This window comes from Gopherus evgoodei, chromosome 4 (genome assembly GCF_007399415.2).
Source record: "Gopherus evgoodei ecotype Sinaloan lineage chromosome 4, rGopEvg1_v1.p, whole genome shotgun sequence".
NCBI classification, from domain to species: domain Eukaryota; kingdom Metazoa; phylum Chordata; order Testudines; family Testudinidae; genus Gopherus; species Gopherus evgoodei.
The window spans coordinates 91,695,880-91,718,879 of NC_044325.1; the positions used below are offsets into that span (position 1 = coordinate 91,695,880).

General features: G+C 41.5%; 1 protein-coding gene across 5 annotated transcripts in view; it reads left to right on the top strand.

Annotated features, from left to right (window-relative positions):
- Positions 1–20,104, top strand: part of LUZP2 (leucine zipper protein 2) — a 360,723-nt gene extending 340,619 nt beyond the window's left edge. For all 5 annotated transcript variants that reach the window (XM_030560188.1, XM_030560187.1, XM_030560184.1 and 2 more), the window contains 2 exons: positions 18,439–18,518; positions 19,707–20,104. In XM_030560188.1, the coding sequence (XP_030416048.1) occupies positions 18,439–18,518; positions 19,707–19,821 (195 nt within the window). In that variant the 3' untranslated portion in view covers positions 19,822–20,104. The remainder of the gene's footprint in view (positions 1–18,438; positions 18,519–19,706) is intronic.
- Positions 20,105–23,000: the final 2,896 nt, after the last annotated feature.

The window sequence follows — 23,000 nt, forward strand, 5'->3', positions numbered from 1 at the left end:
GAACTGCCTTTTAGTCCAAGAGTCAGCTGATCTAACAAAAAAGGGAGCTATATTCAGCTGCAACAAGCTCCCTTCTGTGCTGCTACCCCCCAGTCAGGGCTAGATTAATGCAGGGGCTTTATTGGCTGGAGTCTAAGGCCTGGGCTAAGGGAGGGCAGAGTGCAGCAGGACTCAGGCAGGCTGCCTGCATGCCATGGCCCCACACTACTCCTGGAAGTGGTCGGTTTCTGGTATGTCTCCACAGCCCCTGGCAGGGGGAGGCATCTTCACCTGCTTCCCCCGCCTCCAGCACCGTCCCCACTGCTCCATTGAACCGACCAATGGGAGCTGCGAGCGCGGCATTTGTGGGCATGGGCAGAGCACAGAGATATGTTGTCCCCCTCCCCACAAGGGTACGTAGAGACATACCAGCAAGCCGGCTGCTTCCAGGAGCGGCATGGGGCCGCAGCACACAGGCAGGCAGCCCGCCTGAGCCCTGCTGCACTGGGAGCTGCCTGTGGTAAGCACCTCCCAGCCAGAGCCTCCACCTCACACCACCTTCTGCACCCTCAAACCCCTGCCCTCAAGCTCCCTCCTACACCCCGCACCTCTTTCTGCATCCGAACCCCCTGCTCCAGGTCAGAATCCTCTCCTGCACCCAAACTTCCTCCCAGAAACAAACTAATACCTGTTCTAAGGTAAGAAGTAAGCTATTCTAATTGAATTAACTATATTCTACATGTTTTAAGACTGAAATGTAACCACAGAATAGCTTTGTTAATTAAAAGGCAAGTTTAGTATAGTGTTAATAGCTTCAATGCCATAATTGTGATAATTTTGTTTTAAATTAGGAAAAAGATTTACATACACAAAATCTAATAACCCCGGGCCCACAGGAGCATTAATCTGGCCCTACCCCTAGTATGTGTAGCCAGTGCCAGGGAGTAAACCCGCTGCATGTGTGCTCAGGACAAGCCACAGCCTGGCTTTATGAGAACCACTATATTTCCGGATAACAAAATAATAAAAATAAGGGTAAAATGTGATGGATCCATCAGTCAAGTAAATCAAGTCAATGAGTTGTTGGCTTATCAGTAATAAAAAAAATAAATTAAATGTACAGAATAGGTGTTATAAAAGATACATTACAAAAATGATAAAAAGTGGGCTGGAACTGAATGCATGTTATGATGATGATGCAGGTAGGTGTAAAGGCTTTATTTCATGGTTTTATTGTTGCCTGATCTATTGATCATATACTGACATAGATTCCCCAATTAGCACTCATAAATTTAGTAGGTTCTTTTCTCATGGTCAGGCCCTGTAGTATCGGAATTACTGCTCAGTTGGGAGTCCTGATGGGCATGGTTGCAACACTTACACTTAGGAAATCACACTAAACTTATAATAGTTTTATTAATACAGGTAGGAACTTCACAAACACTCCAACCCAGAAAAGCAGAATGAGTTGAGCATCCTTGTACTTACACCATCCCTTGAAAAACAACCTGAAGTGTTAGTTATCTTCTTCCACCTCACCATCATAACCATCACCAGTGGACATCATCCTGGCATCTCCCAAGGGCTATATTTCTCCCTTCCAAAGCACATTGGACTGGGATACAACTTTATAATGTGTTATGCTGACACCACTATGCCTAATGCGTATTCATTAGAGGTTTCTTCCCTTTGCCTTATTTGTATTTCCTCCCAATCTGGAGGGCCAGTAGACTGCTTTTTATTTGATCCCACCCTTTGGTCTGTCCAGTTTGGGTGGCCCTAGCAGGCATTAAAACTCTTGCCAACATAGCTCTCAAGGTCATAGGGACACACAAGCTGACCTACTGCATCAAGGTACAGTCCCTCAGGGAAGGCAGTGCCTCAGTTGTCTTGAGTCCAGCTTCACAGGAGGGAGATATTTGATATCTGATATTTTTGATAATATTTGATTATTATAATATAATATTATAATTTGATGTTTTTAGAAACCTGAAAAAAGACTTGAAAACCCATCCTTTCATTACAAAAAGTTTCCAAAATGTTATTTTAAGGAGTGATATCTCAGGACTTTTCAGAACTAGAAGCAAGTACTGTACCTATTGGAAAGTTGGATATTTCCTCTTGTCAATAGGACAATGCTCTTGTCTGCACTTCTGAGCTGTGTTATTTTGAGTAAATTCCAAGTTTGGGAAGAAAAACGGTACCTTTTTCCCCCACATGTTTGTTTGCATGTTGGTTTTACTTTATTTCTGTTTCTTTGTTGTTGTTTTTTACATAGGAAATGTTTGAAGATGGTCAGACTTTTTAAAATATTATGTTCCAGTGGCCAAAAAGTACAATTAAGGTGGTAAAAATGCATGACAAGTTATGATCTGTCATTTATCGTTTAAAAATAATATAAGGGTTGAAATGGAGTTAAAAACCAAGACTTAATGAATATGGTCAGAATCAAGATGTTGCTAAGAAACCTTCAGCAATTCTGTTCTCAGATATCAGAGGGGTAGCTGTGTTAGTCTGGATCCGTAAAAGCAGCAAAGAATCCTGTGGCACCTTATAGACTAACAGACGTTTTGGAGCATGAGCTTTCGTAGGTGAATACCTACTTCGTCAGCTCATGCTCTAAAACCTCTGTTAGTCTATAAGGTGCCACAGGATTCTTTGCTCTTTTCTCAGAGTGGTGGAAAAATCCCTTATTAAACTGAATCTTGTTTATCAGATAATTTTGTAGAAGAGTAATGACTGACTACTGTATAAGAACATATGATATTTTTTGACTTCTAAAGAAAAGAGAGAGAAGGTAAAGGGTTTGTCAAATATATCAGATTTTTCCCCCTGCACTCCTTATGGCCAAATACTTTGATTATTTTTTATTTGGTACTCCTGCTGCAGTTTTTGTTTATGGCTTATGTGTTCATATTAATGTATGTAATTTCTAAGGTGAATATACATACGATTTTATATATAGGTTGGATCTAGATAAGCAGAATGAAATTAATTCATTTGGAAATTGGACAGGTTGGAAAAAAAGAGCTACCCCTCCCCCCATACTCCTCACACCATGGGACATTCAATAGCTACAAGTAGTTAGATCATCTTGCAATATAAATGTCTTGGTTTATTTAAATCAGTGACATTTTGCCTGAGTCAGGACCTCTGTTTGCCTCCAATACCAATTTTTTTTTACTCATCCCTGGCATTTATAAAACACTTTAATAAGAAGAATCTTATCAATTAAATTCAAGAGGATGTTTTCCAGTAGTCAAACTGCTAGGGGATTATCAGTGAAATCCTGGCTCAGTTGAAGTCAATGGGATATTTTTCTGTTGGCTTCAAGGAAATCAGGATTTCACCTCATGTATTTTTACTTACAGTGCATAGCAAGCCCTTCTAGTGTAGAATCCTGGACTGAACAATGTCTCAAGCAGAAACTAGACTCATTTAGTTACAATATTATGAAGAATATTATCAAATTGTAACTTTCACACTGCTCCTCCCCTAAAAAAGAAAAGGCACCATCCAAAGGTCATTCACTACCTTCTTCAGTCCAGAGAATCCTTATGCATACGACACAACATTTTGAATCACCTATTGCAGGGAGTCAGAAATAACATCAAGCAATTTATAAAATGTTGCTTTATTTAAACAGCTTAGATTCATCATCTTGTGTTGGATTTTTAGCTCTCTTTGTTTGTCCTTGCTCAGCCTTTTCTGAAAAACAAAAGTAGTACAAATTTTATTTACTGCCTTCATGTTCCTGCAATAAACAAATACAACAAATTCATTAATCATTCAGTAGCAAAGGACATTGAGCACTGGACCAAAACATACACATGTTTGTAAGCAACCATGGCATTTAGCATCATAATTTTGCATAATTCTTAACAGCAAAGCTTTGATCACTCTATATCCTCCACCTCCCTTGCCAGTGTGGTAACGAGAGAAAAGTAAAATCATTACTGTCACAAATTTCATTTCAGGCTGGCTCAGTTCTGAATTTGACTTCAATTGTCCCATGCTGCCTAAAAAAAGACTATAAAGGTCATGACAGGTTAAAACAATTTGATTTTAACTGTTAAGCCAGTACACTGAATGCCTAAAACAAAAGTGCTAAAGTGTGAAAAACTGCAGGGATACCTTAATCAAGAGCCAATGGAAACACACATTCAAATATATTATATATATTTAGCAATACATCTTCTTTACTAAGCTGTTTGAAGGCTCATTAGATATATAAGTAGATCATTATAATAGTTGATGAGAAGATGTTTGTGTGTCCTTGTACTAAACATGGAAGTAATTTGGCTAATGATACAGGATGGTTCTCAAAGGAAAAAAATCTATTCTGCACCTTACCATAGTTATGCCATATTTTAATACGTTGAGTTAGGATCTGGAAAACAGATAGTTCATGTGTATTTTAAAACAAGATACAACAATAAAGTTTGTATAAACATGAGCCATCTGTGTAGGTTAGCAGATTATCATGAGGAAAAAAGACTAACAGTTAACAGGTCAAGTTCAGCTGTGGATGTAAGCAGATGCAACTCCTCTGCTTTCAGTTAAGTCTTTGGCCTTGCATCTTTGAGGGGACAAATTACTTTAGAAATCAGGGAAACTGACAAAAGAACATTCTTCTCAGTGTGCAGCATCAGAACTAGAGAAGGGAAGAACACTCAGAACCTAGAACTAGAGAGAAAGGAGTGTGACAATATGTGTTTAATGTTTGAGAACATGTTATAGTCTAAATTCTCTCAGTTGGTCTAGTGTAAATCTAGTCTGAGAGGAGAATTAATCATTAGATCAATGTGAAATATTTGCAAACAACACAAAAACACGCAAAACTTAATTGACTGGTGTTTTTGATACAAATTCAAATGCCAAACCAAGATAATTGAAAAGTTTGGAAGGGATAATAAACTTTTGAGCGAACCTGGGCCCTTTATAATTTTGACTTGAAATCATTTAAATTTCTCCTTTTAGAGGGTTTTGGCATTAAACCATGTGAAATTTAGCAGATTTTATCTACTTCCTCTTTGAAAGTTTCAGATCATTTGAACCAATAACACAAGAAAAATCCAGGGATTGTAAACCCACCCAAACATATTTTACCACTGCATTGTGAAACCAGGAGATTCCGGATCAGACTATGATCTTACAGATATCAGTTTTACACCAGCTTAACTTCACTGACACTCTATAGAGCTTTAACACTAAGGGCTTGTCTACATTGCAGCTAGGAACATGCCTCACAGCCTGAGGAGACAGATGCACAAGCTCTGCTCTAACTAGCATGTGAAAAATGCACCTTAATAAGCAAGTTGAATGATTAGTTTATCTACACAGTATGTAGTTTTCTTTTTGAGAGTCTTGCTTCACTGATTTAACTGAATACCTTCATAGTCATGTTGTTGCATAGTTTGTAGATCAAATTGAATAGTTCAATAGTCAAGAGACATGCCTAATGTTACTATTCTATAAAAAAAAATAACGAGGCTGCATACTGGGTTGATCCACTTTCATAATTTACACAGCCAGCAGTGCATCTCTGTAACTCTGCTGTATTCACAGGGTACGCTGAATACTATAGGTGTTAAATTTTTGCATACTTTACTGATCAAGCTGCATATTTCATCAATTGAATTCTCACATACTGATACTTTTTTGATCAAACTGCATACTAAGTTGATCAAGATGGATAAATACTTTGTCTTATACCATGCCTTGATTGTCTATCTGCTTTAATATTTACTATTCCAGATTCTTTGTGCTTTAGAGTGCATAAAAATGAATTGCTTTACATGTGAGAGGCATTGCACCATGGGATACGTTATTTTAAAAATAAAAATAAAGAGGTCATTAATATTTTTCTTAATCTTCACATGGAAAATGTGAAATGAGCCCTCCTCACCAATAAATTCAGCTCATGGAAGCATTGTTCTGTTGTTTAGAAAGAAAAAATAATAATAACCCGTTCTTTTTTGCAGAGAACCAAATTCACACACAGTCATAAAAATTGTAATTCCTGTCAAGACTAAATTTTAGTGAGATGTTGTGGAAAAATATACAATTGAAACAGGAAAGTATAGAAAAATAAACCTATAAAAATAAGTCATGGTCTGCAAATAAATGAACTTGATGGATAATTTTTTCCATGAAGTTTTCATCTTGGGATTAGACAGTGTGCAGCTCTCAGCATATGCAGCTTGCATTGATTTCAATGAGAGCTCTGCACATACAAGGTCTGAAGGATTGGGGCCTTCATAATGCCTCCAAATCAATGGACAATATATGTAAGTCAGTTAATAAATTATCTGTAACCATTAGGTTCTGGATCAGAAAACTTTCTATAGTAGAAAAACTTTAAAGTCAACAAGAATTTGACAGATTATCAATGGGGTAAATGTGTTCAGGATTTGCCCTGAGTTAATCTGTAAAATTCACTCATTAGTAAAAGATCTGTAGGTTGAGTAGCTCAACACCTATCAAATAGGGGAAGGATATGTGCAGGAAAGAGAGAGAGATATCACCTCTGACCGTGTCTTCCATTACTGTTTAAATTTGAGGAGGAGTAACAAAATTGCACCTGCACAACCAAAAGGCTGTGTAGATTAGAGGAATGAGCAAAAGATAGGAGGGGCTTGAGTTCTAATGCAAACTCTTCTTCTTTCTGTCTCCGTTTCCTGTTCTCCAATGTGTGGTTAGTGATATTTACCTACCCAACTCAAAGGAGTGTCATGAGAGCTAACTATTTTGTTAATAACTGGACAGTGACAGAATAGGAGACTCTGTCAAGGCCACACCTATGCTAAGTTTTGCCTGGCCTTTCCCCACCCACCTCTGTACAGGGACAGGCACAATTTTTAGTCACACTAACTAGCATTGAAGAGTCTCTTAATATCCCATAATTTCTCTCTTTCATGGAAAAGCCTCCATGGTTCCTCAAATATTTGTAACTAGACCAATACATCTCTGCTGAATCATATCCTCCTTGCTTACTAATATAGTTCCCCAAGTGTACAATATCATCCATCTCTTTCATCTATGCTGTTCTTACATTCACAATCTTTATTCATCTGTCACAAACAATAAGAAAAATATGAATAATATAGCTCTAGGTTTTTTTGTTTGTTTATTTGTTTGTTTGTTTTACATTGGCCCTTAAAACATAAGCTGAGCTTGTTGGGCTCTCAAATGGATATTAACTATGGGGAGAGAAGTAGTCTTCTAAAGGAGTTGCCTTAATTTTCCCATTGGTGTTGCGGAGTTCTTTTCTTTGCAGATGTAAGCCTAATGACCTTGCTGAACTTCTCTGATTGGGTTGAGGGAGAGGACAAACGTATGCTATGAATCCCAGAAAGTCCTTCCTGGAAGTAAATGGATGTTTTAAATATATTTATCAAGCTCAAAATCACCAAGTGTCAGGAGACTGAGATATAGGCCCAGATCCTGTGTAGGAGGGACCACACTAGTGTATATGGATCCTGCAATGGTGAAGAGCTGGCAAAACAGCTCCTGCACCATCTCATTTCCCTGATACCAGCTTAAATTTGAAATTGAGCATTGACCCCAGTTGACTTGGGGAACATGAACATGAAACACCTCCATCCATCCTGGAATGGTTTCATTCAGTACCACTGCTAAGCCTTCCCAGATTTGCAAAAGAGAGATTCTTGTTAAGATTTTTTTGTCAAATGGATACGCTGTGCATTGGATTAGAACTGAAAGACTAATGCAGTTCTTTTGGCACAATTTTAGCTCAAATCCTGCCCTCACTTAGGCTATGTCTGCACTGCAAACTGGGGGTGTGATTCCCCTGCTCATGTACACATATGTGTGCTAGCTCTCACTGAGCATTCATTGAGCTATCGTTGGTATGCTTACAGAAGCAAGGGAATCACACCCTTAGTTCTTAGTGTAGACGTAGCTTTAGACTGCTACATTGAAAACAGTGGTGTTGCACTGGATTAACTGAGAGATCGTGGGTAATAACTTTTTAGTTCTCACTGCCTTGAACGCATCCCACTTCTACCCCTTACATCTGGCTGTGTTTTCATCTGTTTATATTTGCATTTCCACATTCTTGCAAACTCTGTTTTCATTCATCTGCTCATGGGCAGTGGTGGTTCCGTGTGCAAATTATGACGTGAAGATTGTTTCTCTATGGGGGAGAAGGGGATGGCAGGATGGGGTATGGGACATGTGCTTGCACATGTGCAAGGGAATATGACTTTACCTCCTGCCCACCTCTTTCTGGATGATTTACTCATTGAGAAGAAAGGACTGATGGTCTTTGCTCACGGGGACTAATATTCTGGGCCACCGTGCTATTGTCTTAATAGAGAAGGGTGGGTGTTGGGGAGAAGGAAGTCTCCTACCACACATCCCTGTGCTTTCATGTGCAGTCACAAAGACAGATTACTGCTTCACCCAGTTTGTTTTAGACATGCAGCCATAGAGGAGTAGATCTCTACATTCTTTATCCTTGCCTCACCTTCTTAGTTTCTCAAGCTATTTGTATCAAAGTCTTTTGTGAGTTAATATGTTTATGTTTTTACACATATATATTAATTTATCTCTTTATTGTTAAGATCCCTGAGAAGAAATTTTCTGATATATAAAACTGCTGAAAAAATGAATGCATAATATCCAGTAAAATATTCTAAAGCCCATAATCTCAGGTTCAGTCTTTGTAAGTTAAAAAAATGTGTTTAGCATTTGTTAAATAAATTTGGTATATCATACAGCAGGTAATTAAAAAATGCCACCTATAAAATGTCAGAGGCTTGCCTTATTCATTCACTAAGTTACCATGATATATGGTGTGGTGCATTGCAATAAAAACACAGTAAATTGCTTTGCAACTCCAGTGGAAATAATGGCAGCTATGCCATGACTCATGGTATTTTGTAGTAATATGGTAGTGTAAGTTATTCATGTCTCCAGTGCATCTATCCTATATTAACAGAGTTATACAAAAACATTATACTAGACACAATGTTTTATTGGGCTTTGGCACTATGTAGAAAAAGCATTTGTGACACCTTAGGTAAGGTTTCATTTTAAGCCCTATTTTTACCCTTCTGATACCTAAGAACATTTGTTTGTCTTGAAAGTTGCCATATTTACTTGAAAGCAAAAAAGAAAATCTTACCCAAAATTTGAATAAAATTCATTTTAGAGTTATGGGCCATTTAACAAGTATTCTGATATGAAATCATAATGAGTTTCTACTATCTATTTCAGCTCTTCTAGAGCAAAACAGCAAGTTACTCCCTTTTCCGAGCTTGAAAGGGAAATCATCATCTGGAATAAATTGGCATCACTACAGTATGCTGATTTACACCAACTGAGAATGTGGGCCTCAATTATGGGGAGTGGCTGGAGAGGGGCCTTGACCTGGTCTTGGGGCTTTCCCACCCTTGGCATACCTCACAAGACCGGACATACTTGGCAACGTCCTTGGCCATCCCCTCCCAGTGGAAGGACTTCCCCAACTGGTCCTTGGTTCTGTTCACCCCACCATGGCCACTGGGATGATCATGGGCTAAGCTTAAGAGGTTTTCCTGGTACTTAGTTGGAACCACCAACTGTTTTTGCGGCTGCCAGTCTTCCTGGTGTCCAACAGAAAGAGTCTCCTTGTATAAAAGTCCTTGTTCTACAACAAATCGGGATCAATTAGAAGAGCTGAGAGGCGGTGGGCTCCGTGCCACCGCCCAAGCTTTCTGAAGGCTGTCATCTGCTTCCTGCTCAGTCTGGAACTGTTCCCTTCAAGCTGGAGACACCAGTTTTTCCTTAGACTGTGGACTTGGACTTGATCCCTCTGGAAGTGATGTAGGTGATGAGGTGGTTTCCGTTGCTGGTGAGCCACTCTCCGCTGGTGCACCAGGTGGTATTTCAGGCTCTGGCTGACCCTCTTGGGTGTGGTTGTCTGCTGCTTCTGCCAGTTCAGGCTCGCTGGCACCCTCTGGCTTTGGGGTTGAAGATGGATTTGCAAGCACTGTCGTCAGTGCTGGCAACGGTTCTGGTGCTGGCTGCTTTTCCAGTTCCTGGTCTGGGACTGGAAGCACTGTGGCTGTTTCTGTTGTTGTCATGGGATCCAGGTCCACTACCTCTGTCTGGGTCTCTTGTAACACAGATGGGGCCTCAGTGGATGGCTCAGGAACAGGAATGGGTCTGGAAGCTTGCCTGGTTTGGCTACGTGTAACCATTCCCACTCTCTTGGCCCGCTTCACCTGGTTGGCCAAATCTTCCCTCAGTAGCATGGGGATGGAATAATTGTCACAGACTGCAAAAGTCCACATTCCTGACCAGCCTTTGTACTGGACAGGCAGTTCAGCTGTAGGCAAGTCTACAGCTTGTGACGTGAAGGGGTAAATTGTCACTTGAGCCTTTGGGTTGATGAATTTGGGGTCAACAAAGAATTGGTAACGCCACTAGAAAGGTCATTTGGGGCCATCTGCCTGTCCCAAGTCAGGATAAAGGAGGAGGGTTGGGCGTGGGGCTAGCAACTCCATCTCATAAAAAATCAACCTGCTACAGAAATGCCAACAATAGAGACAACAGAGACTTTTACCCTGGAAAAAGAACGGTCTTCAACTCGAAGATGCATGACGCTGGGTGGTAAAAGCCATGAGGAAGCCACTAAGCCGATTACCCTTTTTACAACCAGGAGGATTACCATAGGCACATGGAACGTGAGGACCATGTACGAGTCAGGAAAGACGGTGCAGGTTGCAGCAGAGATAAGAAGCAACAACCTGACCCTATTAGGCATTAGCGAGACAAGATGGACGCAAACGGGACAGAGACGACTGTTGACAGGAGAGCTGTTGCTGTATTCAGGACATGAAGAGAGCAACGCACCCCACACACAGGTAGTAGGCTTCATGTTGTCCAAGCAGGCACAGAGAGCACTGATTGGTTGGGAGGCACATAGTCCCAGGATTATCACAGCATCCTTCAGAACTAAAATGAAGAGGATTAAGATGAGTGTTTATCATAACCTTAGTCCCAGATCTGGACCTTAGCGTCCAAAATATGGGGGTTAGCATGAAAACCTCCAAGCTTAGTCACCAGCTTGGACCTGGTACCTGCTGCCACCACCCAAAAAATTAGAGTGTTTTGGGGCACTCTGGTCCCACTGAAAAACCTTCCCTGGGGACCCCAAGACCCAAATCCCTTGAGTCTCACAACAAAGGGAAATAATCCTTTTTCCCTTCCCCCCTCCAGGTGCTCCTGGAGAGATACACAGACACAAGCTCTGTGAATCCAACAGAGTGACTCCCCCTCTCCGTTCCCGGTCCTGGAACAAAAAGGACTTTCCTATTCTCCCAGAGGGAATGCAAAATCACGCTAGCAAATCCAACGCACACAGATTTCCCCTGATTTCTTCCTCCCACCAATTCCCTGGTGAGTACAGACTCAATTTCCCTGAAGTAAAGAAAAACCTCCAACAGGTCTTAAAGAAGCTTTATATAAAAAAGAAAGAAAAAATACAAATGGTCTCTCTGTATTAAGATGATACAATACAGGGTCAATTGCTTAAAAGAAATAGAATAAACAGCCTTATTCAAAAAGAGTACAAATCAAAGCACTCCAGCACTTATATTCATGCAAATACCAAAGAAAAGAAACCATATAACTTACTATCTGATCTCTTGGTCCTTACACTTAGAAACAGAAGATTAGAAAACAGAACTACTTCTCCAAAGCTCAGAGAAAGCAGGCAGCCAGAAAACAAAGACCTCAGACACACAATTCCCTCCACCCAAAGTTGAAAAAATCCGGTTTCCTGATTGGTCCTCTGGTCAGGTGCTCCAGGTGAAAGAGACATTAACCCTTAGCTATCTCTTTATGACAGTGTTGTTCAGTGCTATGCTCCAACTAATGACAGCGAAGAGGAGGACAAAGATTATTTTTACAACAGACTCCAGAAAATATTAGAGATTCTCTCAGACAAAGACATCATCATCCTTATGGGAGACTTTAATGCCAAAATTGGACCTGACAACACAGGATACGAACAAGTCATGGGGACCCACGCTCTGGGAGAAATGAGTGAGAATGGAGAGAGATTTGTGGATCTGTGTGCACTTAACAACCTGGTCATAGGAGGTAGCATCTTTCCTCACAAGCGGATCCACAAGAGTACCTGGGTATCACCAGCAGGCATGTGAGAAAATCAGATTAACCATGTCTGCATTAGCAAGAAGTTCAGAAGATCCTTGCAGGACGTTAGAGTTAGAAGAGGAGCAGACGCGGCATCCGACCATTACTTAGTGGTGACCAGATTGAAGCTGAAAAAGAACTGGATAGACACGTCAGACAGAAGAGTGAAGTACAACGTCAGCCTTCTGAAGGACCATAAGACCAAGGAAGATTTTGGACTGAGGCTGAAGAATAAGTTTTCAGTATTACAGGATCGGCCTGAGGAAGAGGAAGACAGTGTACTAAACAGATGGCAGAAAGTGAGAGAGACACTTAGGTCAGTATGCCAGGAAGTGCTTGGAATTAAGAAACGCCAGCAGAAAGAGTGGATCACAGCAGAGACCTTGATCAAGATAGAAGACAGAAAGAAGAAGAAGGCAGCAGTCAATAACAGCAGGACTAGAGCAGAAAGGCCAAAGCTCAAAAAGAGTATGCTGAAGCCCATAGAGCAGTGAAGAGGAAGATCAGGAAGGACAAGAGAGAGTATGTGGATGAACTGGCAGCAGAAGCGGAGCAGGCAGCATACAGCGGTAATGTGAAACAGCTGTATACTACCACCAAGCGACTGTCTGGAAAGTTCAGCAAGCCAGAACGTCCCGTTAAAGACAAGCAGGGAAAGTCTATAACAGGAATAGAACAACAGATGAACAGATGGGCAAAGCACTTTGAGGAACTCCTGAACAGACCAGCACCACCAAATCCACCAGATATCAACCCAGCCAACGAGGACCTCCCAATTAATTGCGATAAACCAACCAGAGATGAGATCAGAAAAGCCATCACCATGATGAAGAATAGGAAGGCGGCTGGACCTGATGACATCCCAGCAGAGGCCCTGAAAGCAGACCTGGATGCTTCAGTGGAAATGCTGTACCCCCTCTTTGAGAAGATATGGGAAGAAGAAGTGATTCCAGTAGACTGGAAAGAGGGATATCTCATCAAAATCCCCAAGAAAGGAGATCTTAGCAATTGTGCCAATTATAGAGGAATCACACTCCTGTCGGTGCCAGGGAAGGTCTTCAACTGAGTCCTGTTAGAGAGAATGAAGGATGCCGTCGATCCACAGCTACGAGATGAACAGGCAGGTTTCCGGTAGAATAGATCATGCACAGACCAGATAGCAACACTTCGCATCATAGTCGAGCAGTCTATGGAGTGGAACTCCTCGTTGTACATCAACTTTGTTGGTTATGAGAAAGCATTCGATAGCGTGGATCGAGAGACCCTCTGGAAGCTCCTTCAGCACTACGGCATCCCAGCAAAGGTGGTCAACCTGATCAAGAACTCATATGATGGTATACACTGTAGAGTGATCCATGGAGGGCAGCTTACTAACAGCTTCCAGGTGCAAACTGGAGTCAGGCAAGGATGCTTGTTGTCACCACTTCTCTTTCTCCTCGTCATCGATTGGATTATGAAGACAACCACTTACAAGCGTAGGAATGGAATCCAGTGGACATTGTGGACCCAGCTTGATGACCTGGACTTTGCTGACGACCTTGCGCTCCTTTCGCACGGTAAACAGCAGATGCAAGAGAAGGCCAACGTAGTGACAACCACGTCATCACAGGTTGGCCTCAGCATTCACAAGGACAAGACCAAGATCCTTAGGATTAACTCCATCAGCAATGACCCAGTCACACTGAATGGAAGCCCCCTGGAAGAAGTGCAGTCCTTCACCTACCTAGGTAGCATCATCGACCAGCAAGGTGGCACAGACACAGACATCAAAGTAAGGATTGGTAAGGCAAGAGCAGCCTTCTTACAGCTCAAGAACAACTGGAGCTCCAGAGAGCTGTCTTTGGCAATAAAAATTCGACTGTTCAACTCCAATGAGAAATCAGTCCTACTGTATGGAGCTGAAACCTGGAGGACAACCAAAACAACCATCAGGAAGATCCCGACCTTCATTAATAGCTGCCTCAGAAGGATTCTCCAATTCCGCTGGCCAGACACCATCAGTAACATCCGCCTCTTGGAGAGGACCTGTCAACTCCCAGCAGAGGAAGAAATCAGAAGGAGAAGGTGGGGTTGGATAGGACATACACTACGTAAGCAGCCAACTAACATCACCAGACAGGCACTGCGGTGGAACCCCCAAGGCAAGCGGAAAAGAGACCATCCAAGAAACACCTGGCAACGCGACCTTCAGGCTGATAGCAAAAAAATGGGCTATACCTGGAACCAGCTAGAGCGAATGGCCCAGGATAGAGGACTCTGGAGATCTGTGGTTGGCAGCCCATACCCCGATTGGGGTGACAGGCATGAGTGAGTGAGTGAAGGACTGGTGGATAGCTGACACTTGTGCCCCCGTGTCTCTCCACACAGTAACCTTCTTTCCGCCCACTCTCAAATTTTCCCTTCGCTCCAAGGGTATTTGAGAGGCATCTGGGCCTGGGGATCTTTGGTGTGATGATGGTGTAATGAACTGCACTCGGTTGGGGTTCTTTTGGCAGTTGGCCTTTATATGTCCCAGTTCATTACACTTAAAGCATCTTCCAGCTGACTGGTCACTGGGTCGATGTGGGTTACTGGAGACTGGTTAGGTGGAAGAATAGGGCGTCTGTGGCTTTCCTTGGGTTGTAGGTGGGGTCTTTGGCTGCCCTCGGTTGTAGGGTTTATTGTCAGTGTGCCCTCTGGGGTATTCGTTCCCCTTGACAGTAGCTTTTTTATTTTCTGCCACTTCCATCCATTTGGCTCCAATCTCCCCCGCCTTGATTACCGTTTTGGGTTTCCCATCTAGGATGTACCTCTCTATTTCCTCAGGAATACCATCTAAGAACTGCTCCATTTGTATCAGGAGATGCAGCTCGTCCAGATTGTTAACCTTTGTTCCTGATATCCAGGCTTCATAATTCTTTGCAATGTGGTAGGCGTGTTTGAGGAATGACACATCTGGTTTCCATTTTTGGTTTCTGAACCGCCGACGGGCATGTTCAGGTGTTATCCCCATTCTGTATCTGGCCTTGGTTTGAAAAAGTTTATAATCATTCATGTTCTCCTTAGGCATTTCAGCCGCCACCTCTGCTAAGGGCCCACTGAGCAGTGGCCTCAATTCTACCATGTACTGGTCTTCAGAGATGCTGTACCCAAGGCAAGCTCTTTCAAAATTTTCAAGAAGGCCTCAGTGTCATCACCTGCCTTGAAGGTGGGGAATTTCTTGGAATGCGGAAAAACAACTGGCGAAGTGTTGTTAGGATTGGCTGTGTTCTGTTGCTTAGCCTGTTCTAATTCCAGGGCCTGCCGGTGGGTCTCCCTCTGGAGTTCCAGCTCCCTCCTGTGGGCAGCCTCTATGGCTGCTTGCTCTCTTTGGAAGGCTTCCTCTTTGGCTGCTTGCTCTCTTTTGTAGGTTTCCTCTTTGATTTTTTCTTCTCTTTCTCTCAGCTCCATCTCTTTTTGTTTTATTTCTAGTTCTTGTCGTTTCTTTTCCATGTCTCGCTTGTGGTCTGCATTTCTGATTTGTTCCTCTGCCTGCAGTCTTGCCAGTTCCTGTTTCAGGTGCTTGGTAGTCATGGTTCCTGTTTTCTTGTGCTGAGGCACCCTCTGGTGTTTACTGCCTGAAATGCAGGTTCTCTGTTGGTTTCCTGGGGTTGCTTAGCAACAGAGTCCTTTTAACTTCCTAGCCTCTCCTGAAAGAGTTAAAAAGCAAAAGAAACTGTCTTTCATTTACAAATGTGTTTTGGCTGGAGTGCGTTGCTGACCACTTAAGGCTGCTTTGTTTAACAAACAACCGTCATTATACCTTAATAGCCCTCCCTATGCACAGCTAGATGGAGCAAGAGAAAAAATTCTCTAGCTGCAGTTTAAAAAAATAAACCCTTTCCCTCTGCTTATAACCAGCTAGCAGAGAAGCAAATTAATAATCTTACTGACTTTTGGATTCTTATCTTTCCCACACGCTGCACACCATGTCATAGCATTCTTCTCAAATCTGAACCTTAGAGTCCAGGAATGAGATACTAGCATGAATTTCCCTAAGCTTAATTACCAGCTTAGATCTGATAGGCTGCCACCACCCAAAATATAGTGTTTTTGGGGCACTCTGACCTCACCAATCTTCCCTGGGGACCCCAAGAACCCAGATCCCTTGGGTTCTTAAATAAGGAGAAATAAACCATTCCCCCACCTTCCCCCTCTCAGAACTCCCTCCCTGGGCTATCCTGAGATACTGATCTAACCTCTTAAATCACCATATAGAGAAGCATCTCCCTTCCCTTCCACAAAGAGGCAAACAGATTCAAGGAAAACAGAGAGAGATTTTATCTCTCCCCCTCCCGTCTCCCCCCCCCGTCCTGGTGAGTTATCCCAATCCCCTGGGATAACAAGGGAGACAGAGAAAAAAAAATCAATCAGGTTTCTAAAAAGAAATTTTTAATAAAAGAAAGGAAAAGTAAAGAATTATCTCTGTAACTTCAAGATGTAAATATTTCAGGATCTTATAGCTTACAGACACCAGAAAGAGACTTTCCCACCAGTACCAATACAAATCAAAATATTTCCAGCAACTACACATATAAAAGTTAACCAGCCAGATCCACAAATGCAAATAGTGTAAACAATTAAAAAGCCTACATACAGTTTTACTTACTGTATGAAAAGAAACTTAGAGAGCCTATAGTAATGTCTGGTCTCTCTCAGACCCTCCGAGAGAAGAACAAAGAACTCACACTCAAACTTCCCTCCACCCGAATTTAAAAGTAACTTGTCTTCTGGTCGGTCTTCTGGTCAGGTGTCCAGTTTCCTGCTTGTAACCCTTTACAGGTATAAGAGACATTAACCCTTAACACTCTGTTTATGACAGACAGAATGTCAATTTAATGTGGTTAAACACTAATGGAATGTAGGAACTGCTCTACTGGTTCAGAACAGTCGTCCACCCAGTCCATATCCTGTCTCCAGTATGATCAGTACCAGATGCTACCGAGGAAGGAGCAAGAAACCTGCTAGTGGACAAATATGGAATATCATGGCCATAGGGGAAATTTCTTCCTATCCCCAGAACCACATCAGTTAATGGCTGGCTTGTGAGATCAAGCTTGAAGGATTAGTCCCCTTTAAAAAACAATTATTAATCCTAACCATGCCCCATTACTTGTCTTTGCTCTAAACCTTCCTTCTTTTTCAATTAATCTTTCCCAATTTAAAAACTTTTCCATGTCTCTACCAACTTTTGTCACCCATCTCTGGATCCTTTCTATTTCTGTTTTATCTTTTCTGAGACAAAATGACCAGAATATTTCAGCCTTGTAGGTGACAGTACACCATCAATTTATAAAATGGTCTAATAATTATTGTGTTATTTCTACTATTTTCTTTACACAACCTAATAGTTAGTTGGTTAGTTTTTGTTTGTTTTTATGCCCCTTTAGTAAATTTCATTTGTCATGCTTCCCATTCACCTAGCTTTGTTAGGTCTTTCTTAAATTTCTCAAGGTTTTCCCTAGACATGACTAACCTGAACAATTATAACCACTGTTCACCTTCCTTTCCAACCTCATGAATAAATGTAATAAATGCCAGTCCTAATAGGCTCAACTTAATAGGCTACACTATAGGTTAGACTTTTGACATGTAGAAAATTGAATATTTCTACTCTGTTTTCTGTCTATGAGAGAGTCTCTGATCTATCACAGAACTTTACCTTTCAGTCCGTTGTTTCCTTTTAGTAAAAAAGTATTTAACTTCAAATAAATGATATCAACCAGTGCTGTTTTATTCACTATTTCTATTTGACATGCTCAAAAGATTTTAATAGACAACAAAGGCACAGCTTTCCTTTCCAGAATCTTTGCTGATTTGTCCCTCTCACCTCGTGTTCATCTAAAGAGCTGGATGTAATGCACTTTCTGTACTTAGAGAGACAGATGCTCTCCTCCCACTCAATCTGTTGATCGATTCCATTGCCCTACTGATGACACAGGGATGGCCCAGTGATTTAGGTAAAGGATTGGAAATGGAGAAGTCCTGAATCTTAATTCCAGTTTTTACTCCAACTCCCTCTCTGGCATTGACCAAGCTACTTAAATTCTCTGCCACGATTTCCTCATCTGTAATATGGGAATTCTAATTACTTACCTACCTGCCCCCCGGGGCTGTTGTCAGGATAAACTCGATAATATTAGTAAAGAACTTTGAACATAAAAAAGGTTTGATAAGTGTCAATCCCATCTACTGAAGGAAAGAAGAAAATCGCTGATTTTTTTCCCCCAAAATTTTGTAACAGTGATATGGTTTCAATGATTGTATTTGCAGGTTGGCAAGACTTGTTTGGGGAAGCACAATAATTCAACATCTCCTCACCTCAAAGTGGCAGAAACAGATCCTAGCTTCAGGTACTTCTGTCTTCGTATAATTGAGCCCTTTTATAAAAGTGTCTTTATCAAATGCAAAATTCCTTGAACTGTATCTGCTTATTCTAAGTCAGTGATTTCTAGGTAGTTCCTCATTAATCACAGTGAAGACTTCTGCTCCACTTGATTGAAGTTGGTGGTATGAGATGGCCTTCTGTTAGGAACTATTTCAATACTTAAAGAACTTGACTGCCGAATAATCAGCTAGGCCATTCTTATAAACTCAGGGTTCCTTTTTGGGGGGGGAGGGGGACAACAATTTCCAAACCCTGGGTATTACTATGATTTAGTGAAACTGTGCTTAATTAAGCATATTACACAAAGAAAAACTTCAGAAGATTGTATCATAGGACCCCTTCATCTGTAGGTCCAATAAAAATATAGTTACATAGATATTCTGTAGGAGAAATGGGGAGTGCTGTACCTCTGGGCAGCTCAGCTGTTTTGCTCCATTCTAATTCTCCAGCCATTTTTGTACCACTGGTTGACCAGCTGTTTTTCCCCCCTCTGCCACTTAGGAGGTGGGGGGAGCACCAATTTTTTTTTCCACCCTAGTCAGCAAAATGGCTAGGACCTCTTCTGGCAGAGACCAGAATTCTGAACCAGACAATGAGAAAGCAGTTGAAGAATATTCTATTTTTTAAATCTTCCTAGCAGTATCCTCAAATAATAAATCTATAAAAGGTGAGCAATTGATTTCATACAGTTGTTTCTACAATCACATTTTGGTATTTTGAGAAAGATGCTATAGGTTTCATGGAGATAATTCTATAAAGAGAGAGAGACACACATTATACATATGTATATACATATACAGATAATGTATGTATGCACTCAGCAGACATACTATAGTTATTTTGAAAGCAGTACAAAGACTAACAAAAACAAATACAGCTGTGTGCACATTATTCCTATGGCACTTTAAGCATTCAGTGTTGATTCCTTGTATTCCAATGTAATATGATGACCACAGATGTTGGCTTGATTCTCCTCTCACTTACGCAAGTGTAATCACTGACTTCAGTTCAGTAACTCTTGATTTAAATTGTGGTTGATCTGTTTCTTGATGAGAAGACCTTTTTTATTTAGCATCCCACTATTCATCCATTAACATTCTATAATATTATAATACTTACTTTGATTCTGTTTTCCCCTTGTGTTGGTTAACAGAAGTTGCACAGCCCTCCATGGATTAAACCTGAAGCTAAAAAATCAGCAGAGACAAATGAGAAGAAGCATGAAGAGTCAGATAAAACAGAAGAAAAAGCACTGTAAACATTACTAAGCTATGTTAACAATGTCCTTCATTTGCTATTGTCTTCATATTGTTTTTAGTCCAGAAGCATGATTATGTATCAAGTTTCTAAAGCATGCAACTTTTTTCACTATTTTATGAATGTTTGTAAGCTAGTCTAGTTTCTGAAATAGACCAATTAGTACCTCTCAGCAATAATCCAACAGAAATGGATGTTTGAAGATATGCTTTGTAATACAGTACAGTTTTTTGAAATATTATTCTGCCCTGATCAGTAACTTGCTTATTATAAATCAGTCTGTTTTGTAAAGAACTGCTATTCAGAAGTTTTCTTGTCTTAGCCTGTTCTGTTTGATAGCTATCTTTACTGTATACTGGGAGGCTGAAGTCAAAACAGGGATAAAAGCCTGCTAACATAAAATAATAATAATCATTACATAGTTAGAGTGCAATGCTACTCAAAAGAGTGACTATGAAAATCACAATAGGATTCTATATTTGCCATCTTTCAATGCCTTCCATCTCAAGTCTACTCAGTTAACAGGTAAAAAGATGGTTTTTTTCTAATTGCAACCATTACAAACTCAACTGAATCTCAAGTTGTTTTCTTTGTGGCTTATGCAGCCCCAACATAAAAATTCTGCAGTTGAAACCAAGTTAACAATTCTACTGATGATGCACAAGCCAGAATGGAATCCATCTCCATCTCCCATAGCTGTGTTGGCCCCTGCTGGCCCTAACAGGAGTGAAAAAGAGTAAAAATGTACTTTGTAACCATAATTGGCAAAACACAGAGAAAGTGTATTTGATGAATGCTTGCAATGGTATGTGCTACCTATATAGTTCTTAAGAATCTCTTAGCTGTGCATAGAATGCACTTTCTGTATCAGCTCTCCAGAACAGGGAGTGGAATCAGCAGGGAATTAATATCTGGAGAATTGATTCAGCTGAGGTTAATTTAAGCTACAGGGCCCAGCTGCTAGTTCTAAAAGAAGAAGAAAAGGTGAATCTAGGGGTGGGGAAGTGCAAATTCTTTTTTGAGTATTTGTTAGAGTGGATCCCAAGTAGGTATGAATGTGTCTCATGATTAGCAATGTCTGTTGGGTCTTGCTTGTACAATGCGCATCCTCATACTCCCACCATGGCAACAGACAAAACCCTTTGATCAAAATTAATTCTTCTTATTAGTTTCTTTATCCCTTTCCATTTAAATGATGAAAACAAACACACAAAACTCTCCTTTTGTCTTCTTACTTCCCTGGTTCCTTGTCCTCACATAATGGTGAAATCAAAGCCTTGGGGCTTTAAGTCTTGTCCATTTTGCAATTACCTAATCCTGCTTACCAACGTCCAGAGCTGCTATCTGTTCTGCCTCTGTGACTTGCATACTCTGATCAAGTGCTCCATGTGCAATTTGTTCTCAGCACAGACCTGGAAATCCAAAGATGCCCAATTCAAGCTTCACCTTTTGGGAAAATCCATGAGAGTTACATCAAACCCAGAGGAAAAAGAGATCAACCTCCAACTCTCAACAGGTAATGGGAAAGTTTTCCTGTGCAAGTATCCCTAACAGCCAGCACACAAGAAGAATGATACCAAAAATAAATCAATGTTGAGTAAATTCTTGGAATTGAAGTCACCCCTGGCACTTACAGCCTTGGTGGCAAAGACCTGTAGTACCTCCTCACAGAGGCAGGAAAGTCCAGAACAGAGATAGACATGACTCCAGGCACTGCTCTGTGTCCTCCCATAAGGAGAGGTCAAAATACCAGCCCTCCAAGGAGGAGACCACTAAGCACTCACTATCATAGTGGCTAAAGATCAGCATAAAAATACGCAAGTCCAGCACCAACATTGACACTGTCCACTCCAGTACCTATATTGGCACCAACAACAGAATCACTCATGGTACCTACTAGGAGAGGAACTAGTATCCTCTGTGGCAATGTCTTTGGTACTGAGATCTTCAGCAGCACCAGTGCATGCACTTATCCTTCCACTACCAATATCATATATCAGCACCACCCCTGGACAAATCTATTCATCATCCTTAGTAGCAGGGCATACCTTCTCACCAACATCCAGTAGGAAATCTTGGGAGTAGACCAGAGATGACTCCTTCAGAGTCTGTGTTTGGAAATGGACTGTCCATCTCCAACCAAACCAGACATACCAATATGTATGTGGGGGAAAGGGAATTTAGGATCTCGAATCATAGAATATTAGTGTTGGAAGAGCCCTCAGGAGGTCATCTAGTCCAATCCCCTGCCCAAAGCAGGACCAACACCAACTAAATCATCCGCGCTAAGGTTTTCTCAAGCCATGACTTAAAAACTTCTAAGGATGGAGATTCCACCACCTCCCTAGGTAACCCATTCCAGTGCTTCACCACCCTCCTAGTGAAAAAGTTTTTCCTAATATGCACCCTAGACCTCCCCCACTGCAACTTGAGACCATTTCTCCTTGTTCTGTCATCTGCCACCCCTGAGAATAGCCTAGCTCCACCCTCTTTGCCTTCAGGTAGTTGAAGGCTGCTATCAAATCCCCTCACCACCACCACCACTACTCTTCTCTTCTGCAAACTAAATAACTCCACTTCCCTCAGCCTCTCCTCATAAGTCGTGTGCCCCAGCCCTCTAATAATTTTCATTGCCCTCTGCTGGATGATCTCCAATTTGTCCACATCCCTTCTGTAGTGAGGGGACCAAAACTGGATGCAATACTCCAGGTGTGGCCTCACGAGTGCCAAAAAGAGGTGAATAATCACTTCCCTTGCTCACCATCAGCCTTCTTGGCAACGAGGGCACACTACTGACTCATATCCAGTTTATCCTACACTGTAATCCCCAGGTCCTTTTCTGCAGAACTGCTGCTTAGCCAGTCACTTCATCAAAGGCAGGGAAGCAGGCTATAGTTCCTCTCCCCCAATATACAGAGAAAGGGGAGGTGATAGATCAAGACGAGCAGCAAAATCCCCCATGCTCTTATCGCCAAAGTTTAAGAAGCCAAGCTGTTTAGGAAACCTCTCCTGACTTCAGTTTTGCCATCTCAGGTCAGCTGGAGATGGAGGCAGCTGCTTCTGCAAAGTAAGTAAGGTGGGGAGAGGGAATATAGGAGATGGAAGGCGGGGAAGCAATCTCATACGCTGTGAGCTGCAGATAGCTGCTTCCCCACCTTTGAGATGCTATATTTAGAGCCCTCCATGAATA